This window comes from Saccopteryx leptura, chromosome 12 (genome assembly GCF_036850995.1).
Source record: "Saccopteryx leptura isolate mSacLep1 chromosome 12, mSacLep1_pri_phased_curated, whole genome shotgun sequence".
Classification (NCBI taxonomy): domain Eukaryota; kingdom Metazoa; phylum Chordata; class Mammalia; order Chiroptera; family Emballonuridae; genus Saccopteryx; species Saccopteryx leptura.
In genome coordinates, this window is record NC_089514.1 from 19,988,927 (window position 1) to 20,011,211 (window position 22,285).

Genomic DNA, 22,285 nt, shown 5'->3' on the forward strand with positions numbered 1-22,285 from the left:
CAAAGCCACAGCACCAAACCACCTTCTCTGAACTGATTCTCATCCCATGTCCTAAGTGGCAAGAACTCACTGTCATCTTGGGTTTGTTTTTCACTTTACAACCTCAACCTACCATTCAGTTCCCTCTCAGCCACGACTGGAATTCTCCCTGTGGTCTGCCACCGTCAGTCTTCCCTGGAAACTTAGGAAGACTTTCAAGGCAGGAATGGTAATGGCATTAAACCACACCTAGAATCCTTGTAAGCATGGGGCTCGTGTGACTGCACAGGCTGACCATCTGTGAAACCAGCCTGATTCTCATTGGCCAGAACTGGGTCGCGTACCCATTCCTTAACCAATTACTGTTAAGTTTTTGTTTAACCTGTCTGGTCATAGTTAATCACAGACTAGTGTAGGCTTAGACCGGGAACAGTTCTCGTGGAGCTGGGAAGAAGTTCATCTTCCCCTGAGTTGTGTGGCATCTGGTGGCAAAGCTTCTTCAGTAAACCAGGCTTTCTTAGAGTAGAAGTGAGGACAGTATGGTTGCTAAGTAGCCAACAATGGTATTCACCTACATCATATATACAGTGTGTCCGTAAAGTCATGGTGCACTTTTGACCGGTCACAGAAAAGCAACAAAAGATGATAGAAATGTGAAATCTGCACCAAATAAAAGGAAAACCCTCCCAGTTTCTGTAGGATGATGTGGCAGCATGTGCGCTTGGGCAGATGATGATGTAACACCATGTATACAGCGGAGCAGCCAACAGCCATGCCAGTCGAGATGTGGATGGTACAGCGAGTCAGTGTGTTCTGTGGCTCGCTCAATTCGAATCCATGACCAAAGTGCAACGTGAATATCGGCGCATTTATAATAAAGCGCTACCACATAGGAATAATATTACTCGGTGGGATAAGCAGTTGAAAGAAACCAGCAGTTTGGTGGAGAAACCCCATTGTGGTAGGCCATCAGTCAGTGATGAGTCTGTAGAAGCTATACGGGATAGCTACCTAAGGAGCCCTAAAAAATCTGTGCTTGAGCCCACATCAAATTGCACTGAATAGGTAAGAAACTGGGAGAGTTTTCCTTTTATTTGGTGCAGATTTCACATTTCTATCGTCTTTTGTTGCTTTCCTGTGACTGGTCAAAAGTGCACCATGCCTTTACGGACACACTGTACATGACTCAGAAGGAGTCTTTCGAAAGCTCTCTTTGACACAAGCATTGGTTCCTGAGAGCCTTGAAGAGTTATTCAAATTCTTCCCACTAAAAACTGCCTTCTCTCAACGGCCAGGCTCTCACGCGCTTCAAATTTCCTTCCTGCTACCAGCCCGTCCCATAGGTTACACGTAGAGAGGAGAAGATACGATTCTGAGGAGATCATCACCTAACTCAGGAACCGCAACTAACCAACCGAAACATGACACACCAAACACGCAAATAATAAAAACAAAACCTTACAATAAAATACCATTAATACGAATCCACATGTTAGAGCTGATGGGCTGTGGAAGTATTTAATTAACAAGCGCTGGGTAGAATCCTCGAAGATGAGTTTAGGAGGAAACGGATTTTTAAATGGATGGTTAGTGGTCAGTGTTGGGTGGTATGAAATTTCGGAGCAGAAGAGAGACATTCAGAATCCATGGGGGCAGAATTCTCACACAGCAAGTTTTGATATTAGACTGCATCCTTTTCAAGAACCAGGCAAGTTGGCTTGGCTCGTGCAGGCTGCCCAAGGCCCTCGGAAATGTCGGCGGCAACCACACAGCAGAAAGTCACCTCTAGGAAATTCCGTGCAACACGAAAGGCAATAGTACCACTTCTACAGGCGTATATGCTGACTCACTAGGATTTATCCACCTCTGTGAAAATAGAGTCTTTTGGCTTCTGTTTTTCCTTTCAAAACAACTTTTCTTTCTTCATCGCACTGAAATATGTGCAGTCTTCAAGATCAAGCTCAGTCCCTATCACTGCCAAGAAGTCTTCCTTGAACCCTCCCTGAACCTGCCTCACTGACCATCCCTCTCATCCCAGCGGAAAGGGGCTTAAGAAAGGCACTGCTCCTGCTTCATGATCGGTGCGCCTGTGACCCTGCACTGGAATGATGTGCTGCTGTGTCTCTCGCTCGCTGGGCTGTAAAGCCCCCGGTGCCAGCAACTCTGCCTCAGTCCTTTTCGTTACCTCTGCGTCTTGATAACTAATTGTTATCCCGCATCACCAGGTAGTAGGCACTCAAGAATGCTTGTTGAACGTACAGAGGGATGATAACATTTAATAGTCTGTGTGTATAATAGCAAAAGAATGCTCAGGATAAATGAGAATAATATGTATACAAACTAGAAAGTTTTCTACTATTTGGTGGATGGCCTGAAAGGAGCAAGAGATTGGATGGGGTTGAACATGAGGAGGCTGTCACTTTAAGATTCCTTTCCTTGATATCTGCGATAATACATAATGGAGCCTCTAAATCTCCCTCGGTGGTAATGAAACAGGTCGGTGCAATGACAAGGTTTTGTACTCAAGCTTACGAAACCTCCTCTAGCCTTTCCTTCTTCATCTTCGTCAGTTCCTTTACCAGAGCCTTCTCTTGGAGGCTTATGGTTCCCAGCATTTGAATGTTTTTTTTTGTTTTTGTTTTTGTTTTGGTCGATACTCTGACAATCTTTGAAATTCAAAGTTTATTCCACTTAGGATCTATAGTCAATAAATATTTAATGGTCTGCCACCCAGGCATGAGTGAAATTAAGCAAGGTGGGAAGTTACTTCCAGTTTCTGTCTGGCATAATTTGAAAGTAGGTGAAGCCTCCAATGAATGGAGAATATAGAAGCCCAGGCACTCTCCTATCTCCAAATTACTACCGAGCAAGGAAGCAAAGGTGAGGTCGCAGAGAGATAGCTGGGAAAGGTCTGTCCAGTGCTGTTTACAAAATGCTTCCACAGGACAGGAGCAAAGCTAAGGAATTTCGTGATCCTCCTTCACACTTAATTTTTTCCTTGGGCTTTCTCCTTCTTGCTAACTTTTGTGTTGATTCCTGCTTAACTTCAGTGTGGCTCTGTGTGTGCACACGCGTGCATACACACGCTCATAAATGTTATCACCAGAAGAGGATAACTCGACAAGAAACAGCAATGTGAAGGGAAGTTGAGAGTAGTCAAGTCTCCGAGTCTCCCTGCTTTGTTTAGCTGGATTTTCTAATAGTGAGGCTTTCTCATTAACTTTTCCTCTCCCACCAAACTTAAAACCAGTCAATGACTGCTGAATTCCAACATCATTAGGAAATAATTGACCTTAGTTAAGACTGGGCAATATAATCACAGTTTCTATATTAATTTGAATGTTCTGGGAGGATGCTTAGTGGTAAAAATGGAAAATAATCCAAGTCCTCAGAAAATATTATAAGAAAAAGGGAGATTCTAAACCTAGAGTCTCTAAGTCACCTTATCAGTACAAGATAAGGTTGCCATATTAAGATCCAGGCAATAACAGATTTAGATATGAATAGTATATAATCTATGCAAACAAAAATAACTCGCAATATGTTTCTCATATTTGAGGGACTCAAATATGCTGTTCAGATGCTCAAATTCTCAATATGTGCTTAAATGTTACATCCGATCACAAATTAATTTTAAAATGTTGGAAGACATACTTTGAATTTCAATGATCTTCTGTAAGGAAATCACGGCATTCGCGTTCGGGGTTTGATGGAAAGTGTCTTCCGCCAGCGGCTCCAGCTGCAAGAACAGTAGTCAGAGTATGAGCAGAATTGAAACAACCTAAAAAACTTGCTCAAAGAACTAGTTAACAGTTTGCTGATTTCAGTTTTAAAAAGCACAGCCAGTTTTTCATTTTCCCCCCGGTTTTGCAGCCATGTAACTGAATTCCAAATGGCTTTTCTATTGGTCACCAGGCTAATCTATGAAGTCCCTGAAGCAGGTGCATGTCTGTGTATTATTCATTAAAAACCTGAGTTATTTGTGTAATTTCTGTGGGGTCCTCGCAAACCAAATTCCAGCATGTCTGTGTCTGCAGCTGGGACTCGCAAAGGGAACCTCAGGGAACTCGCAGGAGACAGAAAGTGGGCCGTCTATATTATCCGTAGTTTTGCAGTGTTTTTACATCTAACCACCTTATCCTTTTGGACACTTCACAGGAGAAAACCAAGAGATACAGCTGCTCTGATTCAACTGCTAGTGAACAGTGGCGAAGGACAGGTTCACAGAAAACCAAAGGCACGATAAGCGTGCATCGGAACTTCCGCTGTGTTCATCACTGTGCAGGTGTCTGTGTGCAGACAAAGGACACGTTCCTGCCCTTGCACATCTATCGCGAGCTTCTGGAATTACACTGATTTTCCATGGAGAGGCTCAGCAAACACTGATTTGCAAGAATTGAAGGAGTTTTAAATAACTTATGGGGAGTTTTGGCAGAACGAATTCTATGATGCGTCCTGGGGAATACCTTGGTGAGGAAGCTTGGCATGCCGCTGCAGGATGTGCAGAGAGAGCCAGAGCGCTTGCAAACCACGGCCGCCTAGCGATGGTGACCCAGAGAGCAAGGGAAGTCAGAGCAACAGAGAGGTGGACAAAAACGGAGTTTTCTTAGAAAATTTAAAGCTAGTCGTCTGAAAGACAAAGTGACGGTAAAGCTAGCATGTGGCATGAATGGGAACCGCTGCCCCTAGACGTGGTACCGAAGCATGGACTCATCTATGTCTCTTGGTGTGTAGAAAAAAAACAAAAAATGTTAGGGATTCCAAGTTTCCACAGCACATGCGAGTGAATCTTCCCCCCAGGGTCTTTCTGAATTGATTATTCTATACTTCAATCATGGAGTCTAAAACAATAGCACCTTTGTTCCAGATGCCATGGGGTAACAGGCTAACTCAGGGATATTTATACATGGGCAAATTCACCAAATATAACTTCCCAGAGTGTTTTTCTTAGCTGACAAAGAAAACCCTTTACAACATCAAAAGGTTTATTTGCAATACAGCTTGGTGAGAGGAAAAGACAACAGCACAGTGTTCGGTGAAGGGTTCTGCGATCTGAATCCCTTGAAACTTGTTCAAATCCTTTTTTTAAAAAAAACAACAACCTGGTCTTTCAGATAGTGTCTTCAAGAATACGTGGTTCTAGTAACAACCTCTTCCCTCAGGGAAACTACTGAATCATGACAGAAGGTTCCTCGGAAAACTGTTGCTCAAGAATGAGACAGGGTTTCCTTTCCTCATAAATAATCTTCCCTCTCGCTGCTATTTCAGATTGTAGAGAATATTTTTAATAAGAAATCAGGTAGATTTTTATCAGTAGAATGTTTGGAAACATCACTCTACGTTCAAATAGTTAAGAAAAAAATCACAAGGCGCGGTCAGCGTACTTAGTCCTTTGTAACATTTTCCTGTGACTTTAGGATTAAAAGGCTCACAAAATAGAAGATGCTGGCTACTAGAAAGAAAGGTCCAGACAGAGAAAAACCTCACTTCTGGAACTCTCTTGTATTAAAAATCTGTGGGCTATTTATTTAAGACTTGGGTTATGTAGAAAGTAAACTTGATTCAAGGTGTTGAGAGTAAAAATACAAACAACCCTAAACTCCCAAATTGAAATCGTTGGTCAATAATGTTGTATCTACTTATAAAAGCAACCAAGAGAATTAAGGCAATTACACTGATAATTTAAGCCTCCTGAACCATTCCCAGGGTGTTTTAGGTGAGTGTTATTTAGAGGATTTAACCTTTAGCAAATTGGCCCAATTTGTTTCATTTTGGGGGTATACACACGGACAGAGCTGAATTTAGAAAATTCTCAGTGTAAGTTATTTTTTCCTGGCTAGCTCTGTAGAGAAGGCATTGGATAATACTATGAGCTTCCAAGAAGGTAAGCAGATTTTAGAGGTTGTTCTCATATATTAACACCCTGTGTAGATGGGCCACAGAACTGAGCTGTCATTTCTACGGTTTGTTAATCATTTGCAATTGAAACCACTACAAAGGTCTGATTTAAGCGTCTTTATTTAATAAATATTTATGATTATTGGTCATTATTAGTAATTTAATAACTAACTGTAATAAAAATAATATTAAATAGTCTTTATAAATTGTAGCAAAAATAAGAATATTCTGTCAAGGTGGTTTATGTATTTAGTTTGGCCAATAAGATGTAGCAAAAAATTTGGCTAGTGAGGCTAATCAATGTCAGTAGCAGTTTGTTGAACAATTCCATCATGTAATAATTATTATTATGGAGCTAAAAGATACAATAGATAATTTTAACACAGCCTCTTGACACATAAAGTGCTTATTCAGCTTTATTGTAGCTAAAGCTTAATTGCAACCATTACTTACAGCAATTCTTTATAAAATTTTTCAGAACTATGTCAGGGAAATTTATTTTTCTATATCTTTTATAGAAAGTTGTAATAATGTATTGATAAAATTCCGATGTTAGGTTGCACATACCATGTATATTCTAAGTATTATAGCTACTTTAAAACACCATAAAATTTAGCCATTATCATGTTGTGAGTACTAATTTTCAGATTCTTTAGAATCAGATCATTTAAATCATCAAAATGATTTTAGTTGGCTAAGATGTATTGATGGAAATAGGCCCCTCCTTGGAGAGGCTCTTGAGTAAGAATTTTAAAATTCACTGTGTACTTCTGAGACATGAAAATTAGCTATGTTATTTTCATGACTCAGAGCAGAAGGAAAAAGAAGCTAAACAGATTTTGTGTGTGTGTGTGTGTGTGTGTGTGTGTGTGTGTATATATATATATATATATATATATATATATATATATATATATATATATCAAGTACATAAGGATATATGTATTCATCAACCAAAGAAAGAATCTACTAACTACTCTTGTTAGCTTTTATATTATGTTTCCCAAATACGCCAAGTCTTTTCACACTTCTATACCTTTATTTATTCTGTCCCCTGATTTCTGTTTTGTTTTTTCCATTTTTCTTTGAATTGGTGATACCTTACTACATCATTCAAGGACTAGCACAATATTGCCTGCTCCTTAAAATTTTTTCTTAAAATTCTGCATTAGAGCAAATTGCTTGCACCCGTGTCTCAAACACTCTTGTTTATTCTCCTAAACACATTATATTGTAGTCAGCCATGTCTGCCTTTGTCTACTTTGCTGTGAGCCATGTGAAGGCAAAGATAGAGCCTGGTATACAAAAAGCATTTTTGAATGAACGAAGGAAGGATTAATGGAAAGAAACATGGGTTTGATTATTTTAAATACCTCATAGAACTGGAATCATAAAGTATTTCTCTTCCTGTAATTGAATGATTTCACTTAGCATAATGTCATTAAGGTCATCCATGTTGCTGCATATTGCAGAATCACCTTCTCTTTTTAAAGCTGAATAGTATTCCACTGTATGTATGAACCACATTTTCTTAGCCATTTGTCTGTCAATAGACATTGAGTTTGTTTCTGCATATTAACTATGGTAAAAAGTGCTGCAAGGATCATAGGAGTTTTAATATCTCTTCAAGCTCCTGCTTTTGATTCTTTCAGCATAAATCTAAAAAGTGGTATTGCTGGATTGATGGGGCAGTCCTATATTTAATTTTTTGAGTGCCCTCTATTCTGTTTTCTATAGTGGTTGTAACATTTTGCATTCCCACCAACAGTGAGCAAGGGTTCCAATTTCTCCACATTCTTGCTAACACTTGTTTTTGTATTTTAGTTTTTGATGATAATCATCCTGACATCCTTATAGATGTGAGGTGATAACCCTCTCCTTGTGGTTATGATATGCATTTCCCTGATGATTAGTGACACTAAGTATTTTTTTCATATATCTGTTGGCCATTCGTATGTCTTTCTTGGAGTTATGTCTATTCAAGGCCTTAGCCCAGTGGTCAGCAAACTCATTAGTCAACAGAGCCAAATATCAACAGTACAACAATTGAAATTTCTTTTGAGAGCCAAATTTTTTAAACTTAAGCTATATAGGTAGGTACATTCCTTATCGAGGTAGCGCCTGCACGTGGTATTTTGTGGAAGAGCCACACTCAAGGGGCCAAAGAGCTGCATGTGGCTCGTGAGCTGCAGTTTGCCAACCAGGGCCTTAGCCCATTTAAAAAAAAAATTATTATGTATTGATTGATTTCAGAGAGAGAGGGGGGAGAAAGGGCGCGCGCGCGCACACACACACACACACTGAGAGAGAGAGAGAGAGAGAGAGAGAGAGAGAGAGAGAGAGAGAAGCATTCATTTGTTGTTCCACTTAGTTGTGCATTCACTGGCTGCTTCCTGTGAGTGTCCTGACCAAGGATCAAAACCACAACTGTGGTTTTCTGGGATGGCGTTCTAACTGACTGAGTTAACAGGCCAGGGTTAGCCTTAGCCCACTTTTCAAATCAGCTTATTTGGTAGTTTGTTTCATTTATTACTAAGCTGTAAGAGTTTCTTATATATTTTGGAGATGAATACCCTATCATATATACACATATTTTTCTCATTCCATAGATTGCCTTTGATTCTGTTGACTATTTCTTGTGCTGTACAAAAGCTATTTGGTTTGAGGTGTTTCCATTTCAGTTTTGTTGCCGTACTTCTGGTGTCATATCCATATAATCAATGCCAATACCAATGACATTAAACCTTTCCCCTGTTTTCTTCTAGGCATTTTATAATTTTGAGTCTTACAATTAAATCTTTAATCTATTTTGAGTTTATTTTTATGTATGGTCTAAGAGTCAAGTTTTAATGTTTTCTTTGAATATATGTACCCTGATTTATTGATGTCACCCCATTAACATTAATAAAAATTTATATAAAAAATAGAGTCAAGTTTTATTCTTTCATAAGTGAATATCCACTTTTCCCAACACCATTGGTTCAAGAGGCTGTCTTTTCTCCATTTTGTATTCTTGGCACCTTGTCACAGATCAGTTGACCATATATGTGTGAATTTATTTCTGTGCTATCTATTTTGTTCCATGGTCTCTATGTCTGTATTTATGACAGTACCATGCTGGTTTGATTACTGCATCTTTGGAATACACTTTGAAATCCGGAACTGTGATGCTTCCAGCTCTTTTCTTCTTTCTCAAGCTTTGTTACTAGATACATGAAATTTAAGTGGTCTTATCTTCTCAGTTATGTAGAAGATTTACTATGAAGTATCTCTTTTTATCTCTAATTCCTTCTATATCTTACAAAGTCCAATTTATCTGACATTGACACATATAGCCATATGGGCTTTCTTTCCATAATTATTTGTAGTTTAATTTTTGGCTTAATTTTTCTATTTAAACTTTATAATTTCAATACAGAAACCGTCTGTTCAACAAAATATTTTATTACAATGTGATCATCTTTGCTTTTCCAGTGAACTAAATCCACTTTAGAATCAGCACAGACTGAGTCTAAAAGTTTATCTGAAAACGCAGAAGGGACAAACATAGCCAAGACTGACTTGAAGAAAAAAAGAACTGGAAGATTTGTTCTACCAGATGCCAAGATTTCTTATAAAGCTATCATAGTTAAGATGTCACAAGGATAGACAAAAAGACCTGTGGAATAGTGTAGAGATACCACTGCCAAGCCATAAAGAATAGATGGGTCTGCCCTGGCTGGATAGCTCAGTTGGTTAGTGGTGCTCAGAAGTGTAGAGGTTGCCAGTTCGATTCCCAGTCAGGGTACATACAAGAACGATGGATGCTTTCTCTCTTCATTTCTCTCTTGCTAAAACAATAAATTTTTTAAAAAGAAAAAAAGAATAGATGGGTCTTTTCAATTGTGGTCCTGGATCCACTGTATATTCACATTAAAACAAAACAAAACTTGACTTTCATCGCATGCTAGATGCATGTGCAACAGCTCCTGATGAACTGTACATATCAATGCTGAAGCTAAAAATAAAGCTTTCAGGAAAAGCTAGGAAGAATATTTTCATGATTTTGTTTTGCAGAAAGCATACTTTAACAGAATACAAAAAGGACTAATTAGGAAGAAAACTACTGATAAATCATACTCCATTTAAAATTTAATTTTATTTGTCAAAAGACACAAATTAAGAGGATGAAAAGACAGGCAAGAAATATTTTACTTTTTAATTTTTTTTTTCTTAAGTGAGAAGTTGAGGGGAGGGGAGGCAGACAGACTCCTGAATGTGCTCAACCAGGATGCACCCGACATGCCCACCAGGGGGCGATGCTCTGCCTATCTGAGGTATTGCTCCACTGTAACCAGAGCCATTCTTGCGCCTGAGGAGGAGTCCATGAAGCCATCCTCAGCACCCGGGCCAACTTTGCCCCAATGGAGCATTGACTGTGGGAGGAGAAGAGAGAGATAGAGAGGAAGGAGAGGAGGAAGGGTGGAGAAGCAGATGGGTGTTTCTTCTGTGTGCCCTGGCTGGGAATCAAACCAGGGACTTCTACATGCCGGGCCAATGCTCTACCACTGAGCCAACCAGCCAGGGCTAGACAGACAAGATATTTTAACACATGAAGCAAATCACAGAATTTATAAAGAACTACTCACAATGGCAATCTGAAAGTGGGCAAAAGATTTGATCAGGTGCCTTATAAAAGCTACATACAAATAACCAGTTAATAGTTTAGGAATATTACTTCATTAGTACTCTGGAAAGTCAAAACCTTGATGATATACCACTACACATTTCTCAGTATGTCTAAAATTTTAAGGTTGACAACACCAGTGTTGGAAGGATATGGAACAATGGAAATAGTCATATGGTTCTGGAAAGAGTATGAATTGTGACAACCACTGTGGAAAACAGTTTGGTATTACCCCCAAAGATTAAACACATGCATCTGCCACGATCCAGCAGAACGAAGCTGGGGACATTACAATACCTGACTTCAAACTATATTATAGAGCCACGACAATCAAAACAGCATGGTATTGGCAGAAAAATAGACACTCAGACCAATGGAACAGAATAGAAAGCCCAGAAATAAAACCACATATATATGGTCAAATAATTTTTGATAAAGGGGCCAACAACACACAATGGAGAAAAGAAAGCCTCTTCAACAAATGGTGCTGGGAAAACTGGAAAGCCACATGCAAAAGAATGAAACTCAATTACAGTTTGTCCCCTTGTACAAAAATTAATTCAAAATGGATCAAAGACCTAAATATAAGACCTGAAACAATAAAGTACATGGAAGAAGACATAGGTTCTAAACTCACGGACCTTGGTTTTAAAGAGCATTTTATGAATTTGACTCCAAAGGCAAGGGAAGTGAAGGCAAAAATAAATGAATGGGACTACATCAGACTAAGAAGTTTTTGCTCAGCAAGAGAAACTGACAACAAAATAAACAGACAGCCACTAAATGGGAAATGATATTTTCAAACAACAGCTCAGATAAGGGCCTAATGTCCAAAATATACAAAGAACTCATAAAACTCAACAACAAACAAACAAACAATCCAATAAAAAAAATGGGAAGAGGACATGAACAGACACTTCTCCCAGGAAGAAATACAAATGGCCAACAGATATATGAAAAGATGCTCATCTTCTTTAGCTATTAGAGAAATGCAAATCAAAACTGCAATGAGATACCACCTCACACCTGTTAGATTAGCTATTATTAACAAGACAGGTAATAGCAAATGTTGGAGAGGCTGTAGAGAAAAAGGAACACTCATTCACTGTTGGTGGGAGTGTAAAGTAGTACAACCATTATGGAAGAAAGTATGGTGGTTCCTCAAAAAACTGAAAATAGAACTACCTTATGACCCACCACTTTTAGATATCTACTAAACAGAAATGTATGTACAAATGTACCCAAAAATGTATATAAAATGTCAATCACAGCATTGTATATAATGGCTCCCAAACTGGAAAAAAAAACAACCCTATAATCATCAAAAGTAGAACAGACATATAAACAGTGACCTTTCTCTAGAAATTCTTTCTATAAAATGGAATGCTATATGAATAATGAAAATGGATGAACTATAGCTAGCAAAAGCAACATGGGTGAATCTCACAAACATAATGTTGAGCAAAGTAAGTTAGATTTAAAGGGATATATATTTTATAATTTACTGTATATAAAGGTCTGAAACAGGTAGATTCAAATTCTTTGTTAGAAACCTGGCCCTGGCCCATTGGCTCAGTGGTAGAGCGCCGGCCTGGCGTGCAAGGGGTCCCGGGTCCGATTCCCCGCCAGGGCACACAGGAGAAGCGCCCATCTACTTCTCCACCCCTCCCCCTCTCCTTCCTCTCTGTCTCTCTCTTCCCCTCCTGCAGCGAGGCTCCATTGGAGCAAAGATGGCCCGAGGCTCCATTGGAGCAAAGATGGCCCGGGCGCTGGGGATGGCTCCTTGGCCTCTGCCCCAGGCCGCGACAGAGCGACGCCCCGGAGGGGCAGAGCATCGCCCCCTGGTGGGCAGAGAGCATCGCCCCCTGGTGGGCAGAGAGCATCGCCCCCTTGTGGGCTGAGAGTCGCCCCCTGGTGGGCGTGTCAGGTGGATCCCGGTCGGGCGCATGCGGGAGTCTGTCTGACTGTCTCTCCCCGTTTCCAGCTTCGGAAAAATACAAAAAAAAAAAAAAAAAAAAGAAACCTGAGAATTTGTTTACTATGAGAAATTAGAGTACTGATTAGGAAAGGGGACTTGGGGTCTCTAGACATTATACTATTTCTTGACCTAGTGAATAGTTTTATATATATATATATATATATATATATATATATATATATGCTCTACTTGCAATATTTCATTGAGTTGTACACTTACGTTTTATACAGTTTTCCATACGAATATCGCATTTTATAATTAAAAACAATTTAAAAAGAGAAAATATTTTCTGACGTAAGGGAACAGGGAAACTAAGTCTGGCTCTTAATTCCATGTTCTTTCCACTATTTTATGATGCTCTGAGAACAAAGTGAGATGACAAGTTTTGCAGCAAGAACCACAGGTTATATTCTTAGCTACAGAGCACAATGGCACTTACAAAGGTAACTGAAAGTCCCCCTATCACATGCAAAGCAACTGAGAAAAAACTCAGAAAAGGTTCAGCTGTCAGGATCAAAGATATTGTGGGACTTTAGAAGAATATAATGATGGAGACCAAGAGGATAAGGGAAGCAGACCTGATCCTTCATGCTAATGAACTATTATAAATTCCCTAGTGAGGAGGGATTGGTGGTTAAAACTCAACTTTCATTTAAATAATTGTCTTAGAAATGCCTGCAATTAGTTGTATATGTTTAATTTGATTGCTTGAGTAGATCTGGTTATAATTTTATCCATATTGTGATTCATGAGTCATTCTCAAAATAACCCCTTTTATTCATTTGAAGTCACTATAATCCTTGACCAAAAAAAACTGAAAAAAAAAAAAAAAAGTAAATCAGGGTAGGTTCTATTGATAATAAAGTTATGACATTGACAGTCTACTGAGATTATTCATACTAAATCTGCCTGCAGCCTGCATACATGTGGGTGGTGAAGGGTTACATCATACAGCAATAAAGAAATATTTTGAGCCAAGAGAAGTGACATACACCTAACATGTCTTATGAGAGTATCAGGACGACCGAGAGACAAAGGGTACAGCCATGCCATTCAGCTCCCATTAGATACTGAATGAACCAGCCCTGGCCGGTTGGCTCAGTGGTAGAGCGTCGGCCTGGCATGCAGAAGTCCCGGGTTTGATTCCTGGCCAGGGCACACAGGAGAAGCGCCCATCTGCTTCTCCACCCTTCCCCCTCTCCTTCCTCTCTGTCTCTCTCTTCCCCTTCTGCAGCGAGGCTCCATTGGAGCAAAGATGGCCCGGGCGCTGGGGATGGCTCCTTGGCCTCTGCCCCAGGCGCTGGAGTGGCTCTGGTCGCAACAGAGCGACGCCCCGGAGGGGCAGAGCATTGCCCCCTTGCCCCCTGGTGGGCAGAGCGTCGCCCCCTGGTGGGCGTGCCGGGTGGATCCCGTTCAGGCGCATGCGGGAGTCTGTCTGACTGTCTCTCCCCAATTCCAGCTTCAGGAAAAAAAAAAAAAAAAAAGATACTGAATGAATTCCTTGAGTAAAATGAGGGAGACAGTGGTCCGAACCTGAGATTACTACTGTGGTTATTGTTCTGCTGGCTGAGTTTTATCCCAAACTACCGCACCCCTAGAGGAATGTAAGTTACAGGATATCTTAGCCATAGAATGGAGAAGACTATGAGCAAGTGCCGTCATTTACTGTCATATCCAAATTGTATCCCATAATACTTAACTATGGAAAGTTCAGATGTAATGGCATATTTGAATACTTATGCCAATAATTAGCTAAATAATAAAAATTGAATTTAAAGGTAAAAACAAGTAGGCATAATGGTCTGTTGGAAAGAAGAGAATGAATGCCATTAGTTGGGTAATTTAAACTATGAATATTCTTAATCCTTGAGATAAAATTGTAGATATGCAATATAATGAGAAAACATTTCAAACAGTATAAGTTGAGTTAGGGAAACACTACATATATTGAAAGGTGCATGTTAAATTGAAGTTTCAATAACACTGAGGGGAACTTTGCTCAGTGCTGTATGCATGGTTTCCTAACATAATGTCCATGTTTCACCACTAATGGTTATAAAGAAGGCTAGTTCATTTTATATGCCAAAAATCTTGCTTTTTTGTCCCTATTTTTACAAATAAGTTTAAATCTGATAGCTATACTTGGGAAGTCCTCCTGTTTCATTCTCTTTGATCTTTGGTTTTCTTACCCTCATTTGCTTTTTTAATTTTCTCTTCTTTCTTTAATCTGCTAATTTGCATGTTTCTAAACTGTTTCTCCTTAATTTTTTGTTTAGTAAAAAGATTTGTACTATACTCTTTTCCAAATGTTGATTTTTCTGCTAAGAAGAGCTGTTTCACATCATGTAGCGGTGGTGTGCTGGCAAATGTTTAACAGCTGGCTGTCTAAAAAATAGCTGTAATTTGCAGTATTTGCTGATTTCTGTGGTGTAAATATTCCCACCATGGCCTATTTTAAACTACCAATGTGATGTCCCTGAACTCAGATTTGAGTGGCGATACATAGAATTAGCTCTCATAAACTATTAAGAGCAAGGTCCAGCATGTCACTGACAGAGTTTTATTTTTTTTTTTCATTGATAATCTAGGGAAAACTATTTCTAATGATTATTTCCTTAATAAATTTTGTTTGCTTGTCTGAAATTCCATTGTCTCCAAAAATCACACACTATTTGGTTATTGTAGTAACCCAAAGCATGGGACTCATTTATTCAATATTCTTATGTTTCCCATCTAAATTCTAATTTCTTCTGATATTTAGTTCCATTGATCCAACCTCATTATTTCCTTTTATTCCACTTAAAGTAGCCTCTCTTTTGCCAAAAACAAAGCAAGCAAATCTAAAAAAGGAGCCATCCACTATTTCAAAGTCTTAATGTCCTTATCTATGCATTTCCACTACAAGAGATAAATCCTTTCCTTGTACTTTAGCAAAATCTCATTTCTATTTAAGACCAGTGTTAAATGTTACTTTCTCTATTAAAACAATCCTCCATTCAAATATACCTAAAAGCAAAGGCTCATACATTCCCAGAGTACTTTGTTAATATTTCTTTTATTTTTACTTGTGTATTAAAACTTTTGGGCATAAAATGGATGCCCAGTAAAAGCCTACAGAATGAATGTACAGATAAATGACTGTTATAACATGTTTGCTTCATCACTTAAAAGAAATGCTTTCTGCCTTTTATTTGTAACCAGACTATTAGGAAGAAGGGTCCAGGTTCCCAGCCACATTCCTTTTAACACCTTTCTGAAAAGCCCAAAGACAAACAGAACAGAAGACCTGCATAGTGGAGTTTGAGCTATCTAGGAAATTCTACTTTATTTAGTGTTTGCTAAAATACATAAACAAACAGAAAATCCCCAATGACTTTGGCTCTGCTTCCCATAAGCCTTGTTGAATATAAGAAATGCAACATCATAGGCCATATCTACAATGGAAAAGATCTTCAATTAATATTTTCCAAATCTTTTTCATCTCTTTAGATTACCCATACATTATTTTTCAAGAGTGTAGATAGGTTTCACAGTCTAAGAGAAGATCATGGAACAACATTATTTTGGATTAGCACACATTTTTCCCCGTATTGAGTTCCCCCTTCCTCTATCACGAATTACAAGTTCCGAAGTAGGAGCTTGTAAACTTTCCCAGATTCACACCAATTCCCCAATGGAGTTAACCATACATAATCTTAAGGGATGAAAAAGATGGTAAGACGACTTCCCCATTCAAAATCGAATGAAAACAAACCCCCGATGAGCAACTTGGACAACAACATCTTAAGAGTTCACCTCAGGGGTGGTTGTCAAAACTTACTAGAGTCAATGCAAGAGACTTTTTCAGCAGCTTCTGAGCAAAAAGTCATCTTGGAAAGATTATCAACATACACACCCACTAAGTTTAGCCACTGTTGCTGAAATCCAAGTCAAATGAAAGCAGCTGAGCCTACTCAACAGGAGACAGCAGTTATTACAAGGAAAAGGAGAACGGAGAGAGGAAGAGAGAGAAAGAGGGAGAGGAAGAGAGAGTGTGAGCCTAAAGGGAAAGGAAAGAAGAGAGTTTGAGCCAGAAAGGAAAGAAGGGAAAGGAAGGGAAGGAAGAAAATAGGAAAGTAGGAAGGAGGGACAGAGGGAGGGAGGGAGGGAGGGAGGAAGGGAGGGAGAGAGGGAGGGAGGGGAGGAGGGAGGCAGGGGGGGAGGGAAGGAGGGAGGGGGGAGAGGGAAGGGGGAGGGAGGAAAAAGGAAGGAGGGAGGGAGGGAGGGAGGGAGGGAGGGAGGGAGGGAGGAAGGAAGGAAGGAAGGAAGGAAGGAAGGAAGGAAGGAAGGAAGGAAGGAAGGAAGGAAGGAAGGAAGGAAGGACGTAGAAGCCAAACCTTACAAAGAATGGGAGAATGGGGGATATTAAGAGAAAACATGCTATAGAGTCAAATATGCACTGGATTGTCGGTACCAGAGGCAGTAGCATCATCTTAACAGCTTCTATTTACGGCAAATTTTTTTTTTTCTCTAACAAGCTTAAAACTGTCATTTATTCTGTTTTGACAGGTGGTCTTTTAATGGCTATGTTCTCAACTCATTACACAAGACTCTTACCTACGATATGTCCTCTCTTTTTACCTTTGCCCCCCCCCAAAAGTTTTCAATGTTTTTCTTTCAGATTCCATAGGAATGCCAACTGCGTAAGCTTTTCTCACCTCTTGGAAAAGTTTTGTTTAAGAGGAAGGAACCCAGGGTGTCGCTAATTGGCTTTGCAGAACAGTAGGCAAGTTTGGCCCTAAAGCAACTGTGACATTGTTTGCCAGCCAGGGCTAGAACAGATTACCAGAATCAGTTTCTCTGAGAAGCATACAGATGTTTTTATAACTAGTTCTGAAAATGATGTGACTATTCACCTTAGCATCACTGATGCCATTCCAGGCAACCTAAGAGCTTTCTCATTTTATAGTCACTTCAATTTCTTGCAAACTCCAAGCTGGTGTTTGTAAGGGTTTCTTTGAAGGAGTTCAAAAATATTCATTATTAACTGATTGGAGCTAATTCTAAGTTCTGAACTTTGCCAAAAAAAAAAAAAAAAAAAAAAGGAAGAAGAAAAAAAAAAACAGACTTCTGGTATGTCTTCAGAATCAGTTGCCTCTAGGAATTTCCTGTACCATACTCAAATTAGTTTTAATCTAACAGTATATTATTTTGACTGACCTTGTGCATATTTCTTAGAAGAATTGTTAAAATATATTTTGCTAACTAGATCACTTTTATAATTAAAAAATATATATAAAAATAAGAAATGCCTAATTTGGCTGCAACACTCAGATAACTTAATTTTTAAAATATAAAGTTTTTTGGTACCCATCTATGTGTCTCCACTGAGATGCAGAGCCAAGAGCTCCTGCTGATTTTACAATTCCTTTGGGTTATGTCATTCATATTATTCTGCTGATAATAAGCTGTATAAAGCAGCATTTTGCTGTATTGCAATGGCCTGGCCAAGAACAACAAGGAAAAGAAATAGCATTAAAAAAAAACTGGCAAAATGTTTATGGATTCTAATCCCCTGCACATGAATAAATACATCTGACAAAGTGCAGAGTCCCCCAGAAAGGCCCTTCTTGACCTTCCTAATTTGAGTTCAATTGCATGTTCAGTGTTGAGAAGCCAGAGAAGGTTCTGCCAATGTTTTAAGCTCAACCTTTACTACATTTTGTTATTTGTGAAAGTGAAATCCCAGATAATAAGTTATAATTGCCCTATTAATCACTTGAAAAGGGAGTTTGAAGGAAAATTAGGATTTGAAATGGCACAACTGATATCTGAAAGACGTCCTTTTTTATTTTCTTACCTAGAGCTTACCAAGTCAAACTACTGTAGAAACAACACATATGTAGTTTCTTAAATGGTGAGGTATATGCAGTGTGCCTTATATATTATTTTTCTAAAGGAATGAAATTTAAAATGTCAATGTAGTCATGGCTGTTAGTCATGATGACCTTTGAACTAGAAAAAAAAAATGAGAAAACCAGGCCTTGGATTATAAATTATATTGTCAATGAAAGTGAGAAGAAATCTTTGTTCTTTAAGTTGTTTCAAGTATTACATTTTCATTTCCTTTTTTGAAATAAATTATAATGTACAACACACATATATTTTTCTTCCATTTTTCATTTTTTTAAAATCCTTATTTCTCTTAGTTTTGTTACTCTGTAAACTTATATACCTGACACACCAAAATTTCTCTCTCAAAGTTTAATATACCAAATCTATCTGTTATCTTTAAAGAATCTTGTGGGAAATCTATAGTCTTGCTTATATCCCTATGAAATATCAATGAAAAAAAATACAGAAAGACATGGATTCTTTAAACCTGTCTCTCTTTAGATCATATGAACCAATTTTAGATTGTGTTTATGTAATTAAACATAGCCAATAACAAGGGACACAATAGTGTTTAGGGTTTTCTAATAACTAAATCAAATTTACTATAAAACATGTAGATAATAAAGGTGATTTAACAGTCAATATAACCAATAATCATTTCACTTATCACTTACTGAAATTTTTAGCATCTATACACTGACATGGGCATGTTTAAGATTGGCCAATGATACTTTTATCATTTCTTCTATCTCAAGTCTGGTCTTTCTAAAAATGTAGAGGAAATATATAGGTTTCAAACTATAAATTAGATGATATCCTTCTAATGTCAACTAATTGTTCTATGAAAACAGTTTATCTTGGCCCTGGCCGGTTGGCTCAGCGGTAGAGCGTCGGCCTGGCGTGCGGGGGACCCGGGTTCGATTCCCGGCCAGGGCACATAGGAGAAGCGCCCATTTGCTTCTCCACCCCCACCCCCTCTTTCCTCTCTGTCTCTCTCTTCCCCTCCCGCAGCCAAGGCTCCATTGGAGCAAAGATGGCCCGGGCGCTGGGCATGGCTCCTTGGCCTCTGCCCCAGGTGCTAGAGTGGCTCTGGTCACGGCAGAGCGACGCCCCAGAGGGGCAGAGCATTGCCCCCTGGTGGGCAGAGTGTCGCCCCTGGTGGGCATGCCGGGTGGATCCCGGTTGGGCGCATGCGGGAGTCTGTCTGACTGTCTCTCCCCGTTTCCAGCTTCAGAAAAATACAAAAAAAAAACAAAAAAAAACAGTTTATCTTTAGGATTAGGTTATATATAATAAAATGACCAAGGAGATCCCAATCAAAAGAGTACACAGGGGAAGGAAGATATAAAAAACACATCCATTTTGCTTTTTAGTAAACTCAGATAAATTAAGAAACCACATAACTCCACACAACTGACTTGAATTTGTTCTGAACCATAGTCATGTCTTAAAAAAAAATTACAAGAAAAATTATTTCATATTCATGGGAAATATTCCGTTGGAAGAATAGAGTGGGCAGAGTGTAGATTATAAGAGCATTATGCTCAAAGAGCCAGTGAAATCCATAATTTCCTTTGGGTAACATTTCCTTTTGGGAAGGTCAATCATCCATGGAGCCATAATCCACAACCTACAGTTAGGTTTTCTGCATGTCTGGCATAAGACTTTATAATGCAAATATTAAAACCACTTGGCTTCTTTAAAACGATTCTATATTTGAAATCAAATAAGCAATTTGAGAATATAGGTGAATAGGTAAAATATATTATCTGGTTGGCAAACAGAACAGCCTAATATTAACTGATAAGTACAAGTACCATTTATTTTCTGCAGTACTTGGCACAACCCCCCCTCCCCAACATTCTGTTTGGCAGTATCCATTCATAGGGGTCTTAGAGAGACTAATATTTAGAAAATCTTAAGACAACTTGAATTATGTGATCTGAAATTGCAGTCCATTAAAATAACAACACTAACCCTTAGCTACATCCTTTGTGTTACTGAGCTGTCTAAAATTATACATAGAGTAAATACTTGAGTAGTACTCAAGTTTTCTCTCTCATGTTACTTCAAATTAAAAGTGTACATATTTATACTTCAATAAATATGGCACAGTAATCATGTTGACATGCTATATGTCTTAACATAATGATTATAATAAAACCTACATGGTCAGTGTGCAGAAGACACTGTTTTCCCTTCATAAATAGTATAGGCACAAGCGTGAGCTATTGTTAAAAACATTATGAACCATGGATTTTAAAAAATGATTGTGTATATGTTTATTTCATAAGCAAAGTCATATTTCAAGTTCACAAAAAAGGTAAAAGATATAAAATGGTCATAACATCTCTATACATTCACTATAAAAATAAATGAATTGATAACATTAATGAATAAATACAAACTTTGAAATATTGGTGGAATTGCAATTAATTGGTCTAAAATCTTGGCATGACCTAGAGGTAAATCTCATGATAATCTGATGTGAAGTCTGCAGAGTAGTCAGAAAATATATATATGTGATGTGGAAGCAAAGAAGAATGGCCTTTGACAATGTAGACTCCAGTTCAAATCTTGGATTTAAAGCACTTTGGCTGCATGATTTTGATTTCATGATTTTGATTGCATTTCTTAAACCACTTTGACTCATTATCGACATCTGTGATATGGAAATAATATCTAACCTAGAGAATTTACAAATGGCAGGAAAATAAAAAAGAGTTTCTCAATAGTTTTAAGACTCTAGGCCAGGAAGGCAACATAGAAGGCTCCTGATTTTCCTTTTCCCATAGATGCACTGAATGTACAGCAATATATAAGGCAAGTCCCTCTGAGAGAATCCAGAAATTAGCTGAGTGACTTCTACACATTGAGTAAATGAAAAAATACCCACATCAAAAAGGTAGGAATGACCCTGGCCAGTTGGCTCAGCGGTAGAGCGTCGGCCTGGCGTGCGGGGGACCCGGGTTCGATTCCCGGCCAGGGCACATAGGAGAAGCGCCCATTTGCTTCTCCACCCCCGCACCCCTTCCTCTCTGTCTCTCTCTTCCCCTCCTGCAGCCAAGGCTCCATTGGAGCAAAGATGGCCCGGGCGCTGGGGATGGCTCCTTGGCCTCTGCCCCAGGCGCTAGAGTGGCTCTGGTCGGGGAGCGACGCCCCGAGGGGCAGAGCATCGCCCCCTGGTGGGCAGAGCCTCGCCCCTGGTGGGCGTGCCGGGTGGATCCCGGTCGGGCGCTTGCGGGAGTCTGTCTGACTGTCTCTCCCCGTTTCCAGCTTCAAGAAAGATTAAAAAAAAAAAAAAAAAGGTAGGAATGGCTGACACACGCTTTTCCAATAAACCCACCCTCATCACAGCACCATACAATTAGAAAGGAATGTCTACGGCCATACCACCCTGAACGCGCCCGATCTCATCTGATCTCGGAAGCTAAGCAGGGTCGGGCCTGGTTAGTACTTGGATGGGAGACAATTAGAAAGGAACCTTAAACTTCCAGTTTTCCCATGAGGAATGAAGGGGGTTTAGACCATACATCTAGCATCCTATTTTTTTTAGGTTTCCTACCAAAGAATGGTCTCTCGAAATACTTAGCTATGAAAGCTTGCCTTCGTTAGTCTCACAGGATGTTAGCAAACAAAGAAGCAGTTCTTAACAGGTGTGTGAGCACTTGCCATGGCTATCCCCTCAGGGCTCAGTGCAGAGCGAGCAAGCCAAAAAGCCCATCTCCCAGTCTCTCCCTGGAAGGGGAAGTCCATACTTTACAAGCTGCTGCCTGAGGAGTCTGGCTCCTAATTAGCACCAAGGTGCCGACTGTGATTTTCCCAGAGCCTATAAGAACTGGTGGGCACTTTTCCCGCCTTCTCTTTCTGGTTTAGTTCAACAATAAAAC

The 22,285-nt window shown here is 39.2% G+C and overlaps 1 protein-coding gene across 2 annotated transcripts in view; it reads right to left on the reverse strand.

The window, feature by feature from the left end:
- The window catches only part of HDAC9 (histone deacetylase 9), a 1,019,027-nt gene that overhangs the window by 114,422 nt on the left and 882,320 nt on the right, over window positions 1–22,285 (reverse strand). For both annotated transcript variants that reach the window (XM_066354134.1, XM_066354133.1), the window contains exon 25: window positions 3,634–3,718. In XM_066354134.1, coding sequence (XP_066210231.1) covers window positions 3,634–3,718 — 85 coding nt within the window. The remainder of the gene's footprint in view (window positions 1–3,633; window positions 3,719–22,285) is intronic.